Raw genomic sequence first — 11926 nt, 5'->3', positions numbered from 1 at the left:
AATACATATTTATGACTAAAGGAATAACTCCTACTTTTCCTATTTGTCAGTTCAGTGAATGCAGGCAAATTACTTAACCTCTGAAAGTTTCAGGCTTCTCGTTTGTAAAATGAACTTTAGAAATAGTATTTTCCATAATGGCACTGTCATGCACATCTGTAATCACGTGGCTCAGGAAGCTGAGGTGGGAAAACGGAAAGTTCAAAGCTAGCTTCAGCAACTTAATGGGATCAGGCTTGAATGAAAACAAATAAATAAACAAATGAAAAGTGTAGGGATGTGGTTCAGTGGTTAATTACCCTTGGGTTCAATCCCTGGTACACACATACACACACAATATATATATATATTATTTATATATATATATATCTGAGGATGTAACTCAGTGGTAAAGCATTCTTGGGCTAAAAAAAAAAAGAATTTCCCTTTGTTGGGGAAGAAATAAAATTATGCACTTAAAGTGTTTAGCATACAGTAAACATTAACTACTGTTATGGTTGTGACTTTAGGCCAGTTATTTGAGTTGTCTAAATGTAAGGTATTGTCCCAATCAACTATTACTAGCTAGGGAGCTAGGCTGCTCTGGGGGTCTGGGAGAAGGAGGGTAAGGCAGAAAGTATGTGTGTACTCTGTACTCTCCCCTCCCCCACCTACAGACCCCAGTGCACTCCAGAGTTTGCCTGGTAATGGGGTGATGAGGCGATAATTGGAAGAAAGTGTTGGGGTGATGGCCCAGCTCCCAGGCATTGTTTAAAAATAAAGAACATTCCTTTCAGCCTGGGAATATTTACATGCCATGAACACTTGTTCCCTCCACTCTTCTTCCTGGAGTGCTCAGCATATACTAATATTGAATGAGATAAAATTAAAAGTGAAATCCACTCACAGTTGTTTAGAGTCACCTCTAGTCAGTTTGGCAAAGCCTGAATCCCTGGGTGTTTTCTTTAAATTTTCAGTTTTTCAAAACTCCCACCAGGAGACAGAACAACCCAGGGCTAATGCTATGGCTATGGTGGTGAGCAATAGTCTTTTTAGTTGTATTTAATTTATTTATTTGTAGTATGGAAGACAGAATCCAGGGCCTCAAACATGCCAAGTAAATGCTCTACGACTAAACTACATTTTTGGCCCTAGTTTTATTTTTTTAAAAAGGAGGAGTTTTTCTTTTCTTTTTTCTTTTGGTACTGGGGATTGAACCCAGGGGTGTTTAACCACTAAGCTACATCTCTAGCCCTTTTTATTTTGAGACAGGGTTTCACTGAATTGTGGAGACTGGCTTTGAACTTGTGATCTTCCTGCCCCAGGATCCTGAGTGGCTGGGATTACAGGCATGTGCCACCAAGCCTGGCAGGAAAAGGTTTTTGTACTGTGTAGTGGTGAATTCCTAGTTAGGACTTAGGGACTTCCTCCAGCACTTTCCAGCCTAAAGATTATTGTTGGGAGGAAATGCTTCAGTGGGCCCTCAGCATGTATGCTAAAAAATAATTGAGCTAATCACAGGTTATAGCAAACAAACCACAGAAAACCCCTTAATGTGACATTTTTTGGTCCCCTTCCCCAAGTTTTGTGCCAGAGTTCATTTGTTTTAAAAATCAGCAGAAAACTTTACTTACATGTCCAAGCTATGAGCAGTCTAAGTATTACTCTGGGATTGTGAAAATTTTGTTCATTATAAAGTTTGATTGATTGTTTTTATAATGTTGATTCCTTTGTTGTTTCCAAATGGCAGCATAGAATAACACTTCCTTCCTTTTTAAACAAAATCATCCCAGGAATCCCCTAGGGGAGCCCTTGTTTCCAAAGTGTCTTGGGTAAAAGACAATCAGTATTGACTTATTCCTCCTCCTCCTCCTTCTTTTTTTTTAATACCAGAGATTGAATTGGGGGATGGGGGCACGCTTAACCACTGAGCCATATTCCCAGACCCTTTCTTTTTTTAGATTTTATTTAGAGACAGGGTCTCACAGAGTTGCTTAGAGCTTTGCTAAACTGCTGAGGCTGCCTTTGAACTTGCGACTCTCCTGCCCCAGCCTCTGGAGCCTCTGGGATCACAGATGTGTGCCACAGCACCTGGCTAGTTTATATCTTATATATTCCTGAACAAACTACAAGCTCCTGCCTTCCATCCCAAATCTGATCATTGACATCATTATCTACAAAACAGATTGCACAATGGCCTTAGGCTCCTGGGACTCTCTGGATTAGCTCAGAGGGACAGTAAATGTTGTGGTCAAGATCTGCCTGATTTTCTGGAAAGAAGTTGGCATCTGTCCTGTTTTCAGACTATTCTGGGACTGACAATGGTAAAGCTGAGAGGTGGCCTAATGGGAGGTTGGAATCGTTCCCATCCATTCCCACAGCCAAGTTCAGCATCCTTAAGTTGTTTCCCGATCATTTGGAATGGGGAGTTGTTTTCCTAATGAGGAGCACTCTCCTATTCCTCGGGCTTGCCTGGACTTAGTGATTCAACCTAACACCTTCCCAGTTCCCAGGTGAGTCACAACAGGACTGCACTCCAGCCCTGGGCCACAAAGGGGCAAAGAGAGAACCGTTTAAGAGCGCCCCCGCTTTTTTAACACTTTGAACTCTTCAACGTCTGTGGATTGTATTTTCCTTTGAATTTAGGACATAGGGTGTGGCAGTTTGAAGCTGAGGTTGGGACTAAGTACCCAAAAGAAAGATCAAGAACAAGACATTAAGGGCTTGAACAGTTTATTCTAGGGGTCAAAGACAGTAATTATTTATTGATTTACGGATGGTGATGGATTAAAATTCCAAAGATAGTCCAGGGAGCTGAAGACCTTCTCTGGGTCTGAGACAATGAGGTAATTAGAACAGCAGAGGCACTTCCTTTCTCTATAGTCACTGTTCTAGTTTCTGGTTTGGGCCGTGGGTTTTCAGAAGCTTATAATTAATAAGACATCTATTCAGAAGTGCCTTCTTATGGAGTAATGATGGGCATGTGTCATGAGTGTGTGAAAGCGGTTGGAAGGAAGGAGAGCTTGCAGTTTCTAAAATAATGACTCACATGACAGAGGCTAAGTATGTTTTATTTTATGATCAGAACAGTAGCGTTTCCAAACTGGCTTCCTCCCAGGAGCAAGCAGTGAAACTGATGTAACAAATGCCTAAGGTAGGGGTGAGCAAGTTGTAGGCTTTTCCATGTGAAAAGAGAAATTAAACAGATTAAAAAAAAAAAAAAAGCAAAGCAAGATAAATAAACAAGGAAACTGCTGTCCTCTCCAAATCTAAATATGGAAACTTAACATGGGTATTCCACTGGACTAATACCCATTCTCATGAATGGCTAGTTTGTTGACCGACAGGCCAGTTCAGAGACCATCTAGGGCAGGTTTAGTAGATGGCCTGGTTTCAATCCCTTGGGCACATGATTGAGTCCTGTGCCTGTTTCCCACTCTGAAACATGGAAAAAACCCAAGTCCCTCCTTGGTGGGGTTGCTGTGGAGTTCTAAGCTGAATGCTTGAGAGTACCTAGCAAAGAGTCTAGCACTGACTGATATCACTGCATCAGTCTGTCAGGCCCCAAGACAGCCTCGTTCTTGAGTTGAGGACTTCAGATGTTAAGATGAGCCAAGGCATGGTGATAGGGCAAAAGTTTAACGGACTCCATTCTGCTTTTTATCATAAGTTACATAACCCTCAAGCTCTTACATTTCCCTGTTTGTAGTATTAATACTAACATTCCTTCCAGGACTCCAGAGGCATAAATAGCCCATGTAAGGAGGGGCTGGCACCTGGAGCAGTAGGTAAGGTGCAAAAGATGGCTCCTGCCCTTCCTCCTTGGGTAGAGTCCCTGGCTAAGTGACCAGGGAAATGGCTAGAGTTAACCAAACTCAAGGGAGTTCCTTTATGGTCCTCCCACTCTGTATACTTAACACTTAAGTGTTACCTTGAACCCCCTGCATCCCCTTTCCCTACCCCTAACCTTCTGACCTGCCTTTTGCCCTTTCCTAACTATCCATTCTGGCTCATATCAACCATCTCCAGGCAGCAACTCATAACCCTGAGAACTTAAAAGCCCTTAAGGCTCCCAGCCCCATTTTAACAAAGAAAAACCCTTGCTTTCCTTAGAGTAACTTTTCTCATCTTTGGAAGCCTGTCTTTTTTTTTTGGAGAAAAAGGGTACTGGGAATTTAACTTGGGGGAGGGGAGCACTTAACTGCTGAGCTGCATCCCCAGTTCTTTTTGAGACAGTTCTTGCTAAAGTTGCTGAGGCTGGCTGCAAACTTGGGATCCTCCTGTCTCAGCCTCCAAATTGCTGGTAAGCCTGCCCTTTTAAGGTAAAATTCTGTTAATTTGTAATTGATGAAAATAGTGGGGGTAGGAGGGGAGAAAAGAAACAAAACACAACTTAACATTTGGCACAACTTATATATTTGCCAGTTATTTTATTTTTTTCTAAAAACAATAGAAAAAAAAATCAACTTTAAAAAGAAAAATGTACTTAAATAAAAAAAAATTATGGTTTATAATATGATGCCTGAAATCTTGTGTAACTGCTATAAACGTTTTATTAAAGTTATTTACATTTGATACCATATTTACATAGGAAAATTGAGTAAACTTTTAAGATTTTTTTTTTTAAAAACAATTCTTAAATACAAATCTGTTTAAAGAAAAAAACAAAAAAACAAGATAGCAAGCATAAAAAAAGTTCTTTTATGCCCAAAGTCCTATTTGAGGCAGTTTATGGCTAAACCTTACAGTCCTAAGACCCAGCCAAGGTTGTGAGGTTGCACTTTGAACATGCATTTGAAGTAAGTTCATATTTTATGGTAATGGGTTGCTGCAGTTCAGTCAGAAGGAACCTTTTTCCTTGCTTTCCCTTAGTAAGGAGTGAGAATTTAGGAGATTCCAGTTCCTCCCTCCAACAGTTCAACTTAGGCACAAGAGTTCCGCAGCTGTTCAAGTTTCTGTTTTAACTGTTCTCGCCGCTTCCTCAACAAGTCCTTTTCTGAAATGAGCTTTTGCTCTTCTGCTTGGACAGACAGGATATATGCTGTGGCTTTTTTAAGGATTATTACCTTGGGGGCCTTTTCGTTGTTTTCCAACTCTGGGATCTGGTCACGCAGGGCAAAAAAGCTCCGTTTCAGCTCATTTCTCCTCTGGCGTTCCAAGACGTTGTGTGTCCGCCTCTTGTCATTCTCTTCCGTGTCCGAGGACCTGGGGCTGGCACATTTGCGGTTGTTGCTGATCTGTTTCAGGACTCTGCCACTGTCCAACTTAGCCCTCTTGGCAGCAGGACAGTCCTTCCTAGTGGAGGGGGGTGCTGCGTAATTGTGCTGGTGTGTGGAGACGTGGCACCTCTTCAGGACCAGTGGGCTGTGAGGAGGTTTGCTGTGGCTTCCTGCTGGGGGTGACACCGATTCTGACCTTCTGGCAGAAGGCTGTCTCTTTTCCACAGAGACGACATCAATTTCTTCCTCATCCTCTTGTTCTTCCTCTTTAAGAAAGAAAGGAAATAGATTATCACTGGGTTAGCAATGTTTCCTTGAACCAATCAATGATAAAGATTAAAATAGTGTCATATAAATACAAAGCGTTCATAGATTAGAAAGGACTCTTATCTCCTAGCTATCTCCTCTCCTCCTCCCAGAAAGGAGGAGTTTCAAAGGGAGGAGGACAGCTGGGGTTATGGCACAGGCAAGAAAATTACAATTCACCAGGATATGGCATTGATGCCAATTCTTACCTAAGACTTAATGAGGCTTTGGGCACACCCAATTCAACTGCATTCCCAAGCACCTCCTCTTTTTAGGGGACTTTACTAAGAACCCTTCAGGTGTTGCGAATGATAGCTGCAAATCTCTTGGTATGATTTTAGCAACTCCCTATTTTACTGGAAGTGTAAAAAGAAAAAAAAAATCTTTTAGCTTTGCCAAAAGTCCTGTGGGTGGGGAAAGGAAAAAAAGAAGTCCAATTTTGGCAAGGATTTGCTTTCAAGTGTTCAAAACAGGCTGGAATCAAGCCAGCTCCTTAGCCCATCTACTCTTAAGGCACTTTCACTAGCTCCTGGCGCTCAGGCAGGAGGCTGTCCTGCCTGTCACTGCCTCTCTGCAGTTTTGTAGATGCCTAGCCCATTAAATTCCAACCATTTCTCGGAAGTTAGGGGAAGAGAAGAGGGAGGCAATTCATTCACCTTCCCAGGGATCAACTCTCTCTTATCCTCATTCACACCTCCCTTAGGGCAATTAAAATGCTTAAGAGTGGTAAGAGGGAGTGGATTGAGTTGCAAGATAAGCCAGAAGGTTTAAAAACTCAAATGAAATTCCTGAGGGGTGGGAGGGGAAGGCGAAGGACGGTCCAGGGGAATGGGATGGGAGGGAAACAGACTGGAGCTCCAAGATCTACCATATCTCCTTCCCAAAATAAGAAAAAAAAAGAAAGGCAGGGTTGACAAAGTGGCTAGTTTAGTTAGCTGCCCATGAGACCAGGAAAAGATGCCCGGTCACACCCTGTCTCCCTTAAACTGGCCTGGAGGGGTCCAGCTTACCAGAGTCGCTGCTGGTGGTAGGCGGTGTCTCCTCGTGGAGCACTAGGGGCTCGGGGCTGGCCCGCGGGGAGGACTCCGTGGAGGAGAGCAGAGAGTCCGAGGATGGAGAGAAGGCGGTGGAGTCGGGCGAGGCGCAGGGCTTGGGCGAGCTGCTGTCGTTGAGCGGGTAGGGGAAGACCACCGAGGGGTCGATGCACTCGGACGCGGCGGCGCTCAGGTCCTGTAGGTAGAGGCTGGAGGAGGAGCAGCCGCTGTGCCCGCGGGCGGGGCTCGGGCAGCCGCTGTCTTTGNCACCCCACCCCACCAAGGGTAGCAGCTGTTCTTGGATCAGCCCAGAGCCGGGCTCCTAGTCTTCCCTTCGCATCTCAGGGACGCGGGGACACCCGCGGACGGCGGCGGGGGAGTCAAGGCTGAGTGCGCAAATTCTCCCTGGTGTCCCCTACCCCCACCAACGACCTGGGCATATCCCTGACCCAGACTCCCTTTTCCCACCCTGCGCCTCCCCAACACTGAGTCCTAACACCTCTGGAGACCAGGTATTTGATCAGGTTTTAAATTTCACAATTATCATTATTTTTCAAAGCCAAACGCCAACTTCTTAAAAAGAGCGGGGGCGAGTTGGAATCGCCGTGGGGATCCACAGGCAGTCCCAATGCACCACAGTGTCTGCTTCGGCTGTCAAAAATGCGGTAAGCCGAAATTTAAATGTCCTCTCCGAGACTGGGAAAAGTCAGCGGTTGCGGAGCTATCTCTTTAACACGCAATATATGATACATACTCCAAAGAGCTCAGGATGTAAAGGCGTTTCGACTAACGCGAACCGGGGCACTCTCTCCAAAGAAAAAAACCCCAAAGCAAAACCCAAGCAGCAATTAATGCAATAAGACAGGAATAGAATATCCAACCGGCAGGGGTTAGCGTCAACATACATAGTAAAAAAAAAAAAAAAATCTCCAAAGCAAAATGCACCCCGTTTTCCCTTTTCCTTTCCCCTCACATCTCGACAAGTCACTGAACCCCGATCCTCATTAACCCCCACCCCACCCTGACCTACCCCAACTACTCGAAGAAAAGTGTCAGTAGTGTCTTTTCTGGGAGAAAAGACATCCAGACTTGGGCAATCGTACTCATCGCAACCCCAAAGCTGTAGAGAAAATAAATTAAAAGACAAATAGATCTGGTGCTTACCGGGTTTTCAACTACCCGAAGGAAATCCAGCCTTCAAACGGCAGCCAGGAGCGCTTTCAGAGGAGCGGGTCCTGGGTAAAGGCGGGGAAAAGTGTCCCCAAATAGGCAGTATAGCCTCCCCGCTCCGGAGAGTCGCGTCCTCGATCGGGTATTTTAAGTTCCAGTGCAAAGTGTCCGCCCGCAGCAAAGGGCAAAGTTTCGCGGTTGCGGACCCCTGGTGGGGCTCCGCGGGAGGGCTAGGGTGGGGGCGGCTGGTCAAAAGACTAAGCCTCCTTTCACTCCGGGTTTCCCTTCCCAGGACGCCCGGAGCGCGGCTCTGCTCGGTTCTTCCACCCTCACGGGTTCGCCCGCTCACTCCCTCTGTCTCTCGCTGGAATTACTACAGCGAGTGAGATAAAGCCCCGAAAACGACTTTTATACTGCTGTTACGCGCGATCCCTCCCCCTCGCTTCTTTTTCCCGCCAAGCCTCTAAGAAGCCCTGCCCTTCTCTAGGCAGGAGGGGAGCCAAGAGGCGGCCGCCAGGGCGCGGCGATGCTGGCGGCCACGAGAAGCGCAGCTCAGGGGTCCTCAGGCGCGCAGACCCTCGTATTATAAAGGGCTGGTGGGCGGGGATTCGACGGAATCTTTTTTTTTTTTCTTTCTCCCCCGCCCTCGGCTTTGGGAACCTGGGAGGGGCACTGCCGAGTGAGGGAAGGGGAGGAGACTCAGCCCCGCAGCCCGGCACTCCAGCTATCGGATGTAAACAGTATAAGGGCGCAGCACGAATTAACTGCGCGCGCCTACCATTTTCTTTTGCTCCTGTTTAAATCCTTTCCCTTTCTCTGCTGCTCCTCTGGCGCAGTACTCTGACAAACTGCATTCTCGTCCTGCGTGTTCCAATTAACACAGGTGGAACAGCTGCCCTCACCCTCAACACTGAGAATACACCATGTACCCACGGTCGCGCCACGCACGTCCCGGGCGGCCGGGCGCCTCCCTAAGGCTGGGGAAAGAGCAGCATTTTGAAAATAAGTCTTATGAAGACAGGCGGGCAGAAGGAATATTTATGAGTGCGCATTCAGTATATGGAGTGTTAGGGATAAATGACAGAGGAGGTAGGGAGGAAAATGATTTCTGGAATAATTAAAATAACGCAGCAATGCCTTGCCACGTATACTTGGAGAGTGTTATGAATACATACCTATTACATTTCTTGAGGTTGTGTGAGTGTAATTCATTATGCATTATGTATGCACAGCTATCTAGATTGGGCACTTCCCACCCAGAATGAATCCCCTAGTTTGCTGCCAAAACAGCAGATATCGCTCGTTTTGCCCAGCCGGCTCAGACTTCCACCCGGCCGGGTGTGGGAAGCGGCTATTCCCGCAAGACGCACTAATCGCTGAGATCTTTCTGCGTGTTCACCAGCTGGAGTAGAGGAGGAGCGCGGTTGGGGGCGCGCGCCTGGGGGGTGGGGATCCTCCCCCGTCAGCTCTTTGCCAGTCTACAGCCGGATCCCACCCCCGCGCCTCTCTTACGGAGTTCCCAATTCCGCAGCCAGGTTCCAGAGGAGACAAACCCTCCTTGAGCCCCATGGCGCGGTTTTGCACGAGATTCCCGTTTGGGGGGAAATCAAAGGCGCTAGACAGAATATGGGAGGGACTGGGGGGACCCAAACCTCCCGACTGGACTTCCCAGAAGAGGGGGGGGGGAGGCAGGGAAGCGCTTGTGGACTCGGCCTGGGGAGTCGGCCGAGACTGGTGAAGAAAACCGTTAACTCTTTCCTCTCCGGATAAACTGGACGTTTGATTCCTGTCTGTGTACTCTTTCCCCTTTATTTTTGGAATCATAATCACGAACAAAACCCCATCGATCCTATCAAGTGAGAGGAAAGGAGTATTATTTTATGCCTTTTTAGGGGAGATCTTGAGCTAATTAAAAATTGGATGTATTTCAAGCTTTCATTTCTTGGTTCACTATTTTTTTTCTGAATATCTTACTGAAAGCGCATTATATAAATCCGCACATATGTATACACATTTCATGCACACGTCGACCCAGTTTATTGCTCAATATGAAACATGATTTTTTGCTCCCTAAATGGTTCTATATTTAATATATAGTGCATATTCCCTCGGGTTTTGCTATTTTGCCTTCTTTCATGGCATCAAAAACAAAGGCAATCCTCTTACCCATGGTCCCTCACCCAAAGACATTTTTCAGTAAACTCTTCCCACTCCTCCTTAGAAAAGGAAAAAAAAAAATGGAGAGAAGGGCGACTGCATAGCGCGCACCCAGTTCACGATGTCATTACCCGTTGAATATGCAGCTCAGCGTTCAATTGTTAAATGAGTAGTAACTTCCCCCAAATCAAGCTCACTGCACAGTTCAGCTTTAAGGATTGCAAATTACTCCAGCCTCCAAGCCTTTGCCGCAAACGCTGGAAGCGATCTGGGCTCGGTTTTGCAGCAAAGCGTCTTTACCCCGCCCCCTCCCCGGCTGCACCCGCCTTGGGCTTTGCGAAAGTAAAGTAAGTATGCCCTCTACTGGCCTCAGAAATCGCCGCGTCCGGAAGCCAACCAGGGCGGAGGGCAGAGGTCGGGTGGGGGCAGGGCGTCCGGATCGCCCCGGTTCTGGGTGGAGGTAGGATGCGCGGCTCCTTGAAACGAGTTTCCACCCGCTTTACGATTCTTTCAGGTCAGGTCGGCTGCAGAAAGGCCGAAGGTAGAGGAATTACAGGAGGAAAAAGTGGTTGAAAGGCGGCTATTGGACTGCATAAGAGGTGGTGAAAATTAACCCATCACTGCTTACTGACACTAAGCATTACCCTGGGGGGGGGGGACCAAAGCTAATTTATGGGAAATAGTTCCGTGAACTATTTCACGGAACGCACAGGAAAAAAATTCCAACACCCCCCCCAAAAGAACCAAAAAAAGCTTTAGCCTTCACTTTTTAGAAACCTGTTGTCTTCAAACCTCCAACTTTGAAAGCAAGATACTGGATTTCATTGGGCAAGGGAGAGCAAAGAGGGTTTTGCCTATTATTGTTTTCAATTTAAAAAATTGGATTGGTGATGATAGCCAGATTTTTTGAACGTGACGAGTAACATTTGAGATTTCACAGAAAAAAAATAGTGTAAAGGACCTTTTATAAAAATTTAAAAACTTTTTTTTTTTTTTGCAGGGTACAGTGGTGAACATCTGTAATCTCAGCGAAGAGCTGGGGGTAGCTCAGTGGTTGAATGCTCTGGGTTCAACCAACAAAAATGGGGAAAAATGTGCGGATTTATATAATGCGCTTTCAGTGGGTCTGTGTGTATGAATGTTAAAAAAAATGGGGATCTTTTTTTCTTTTAAGTTGGGTTTTGCTTTGTTGCTTGGACTGGGGATCATCCTGCCTCAGCCTCAGAATTGCTGGAATTACAGGCCCAGGATACCTGGCCAGGGTCAAGTAGGTCTTAACTGTGCCAAAGATGCTTGACAGTATGATCACAGCTACAACAGCATAAACTGGAGTAGTTGGAGTTTGACCTCAGAGGCCAGTTTTAGAGTCAGTAAAAATGGCAGATGTGTTTTAAGGTCTGCCTCCCAAATTATGGCAGACCACTGTGGGTGTGTGAAGCCAGGCAGAGGTATTGCCTGTGGGTTGGGGACTCAACCTCACTCTCCCCCAGGCTGGTGACATCAGCTGGGGTGTTACTTTTCAAGTAGCAGCTAGGAGTTTTATGCCTGCGGACAGGTAGGTGTCATCCCCATTTAGCCACAAAGGAACAGAAAGCAGATCTTGGAGAGGTCAAGGGACATCACTGTCTTTCTTTTAGAATATTTTAAGCTACAGTTGACCTAGAGTAGATATTTGGGTTGAGAAATGGCTGAGGAGATTCCAGTTAATAATATCAATGGTGCTGAGCAAGAGATATATAATCATTATAAAAATAAATTGTAAAGTACAAAAAGAAAGGGACAAGAAAATTACAAGAGTTTTTAATCCTGGTTGCCCAAAGGTTGGTGTTACAATTTGTCTTTTAAGGGAAGTCTTGCCTGGTGCAGTGGTGCTTGCCTGTAATCCCAGTGATTCAGGAGGCTGAGGCAGGAGGATCACAAGCTCAAGGTTAACCTCAGCAACTTAGTGAGACCCTATCTCAAAACAAAAAATAAAAAGGTCTGGGGATGTGGCTTAGTGATAAAGTGCTCCTGGGTTCAACTCCCAGTACCAAAAAGAAAAAAAAAAAAAAAAAAAAAAGG

At 45.8% G+C, this 11926-nt stretch overlaps 1 protein-coding gene across 1 annotated transcript in view; it reads right to left on the bottom strand.

The window, feature by feature from the left end:
* Positions 1-4372: 4372 nt before the first annotated feature.
* The window catches only part of Myc (MYC proto-oncogene, bHLH transcription factor), a 199104-nt gene continuing 191550 nt past the window's right edge, over positions 4373-11926 (bottom strand). Inside the window, exons 3-5 of the mRNA XM_048802407.1 lie at positions 9221-9323; positions 6515-6830; positions 4373-5464 (exon numbers count right to left, since the gene is read on the bottom strand). Of these exons, the coding sequence (XP_048658364.1) occupies positions 4902-5464; positions 6515-6830; positions 9221-9323 (982 nt within the window). The 3' untranslated portion in view covers positions 4373-4901. The remainder of the gene's footprint in view (positions 5465-6514; positions 6831-9220; positions 9324-11926) is intronic.

Source organism: Marmota marmota, unplaced genomic scaffold (genome assembly GCF_001458135.2).
Source record: "Marmota marmota marmota unplaced genomic scaffold, marMar, whole genome shotgun sequence".
Lineage (NCBI taxonomy): Eukaryota > Metazoa > Chordata > Mammalia > Rodentia > Sciuridae > Marmota > Marmota marmota.
This window is presented reverse-complemented; position numbering and strand designations above follow the sequence as displayed.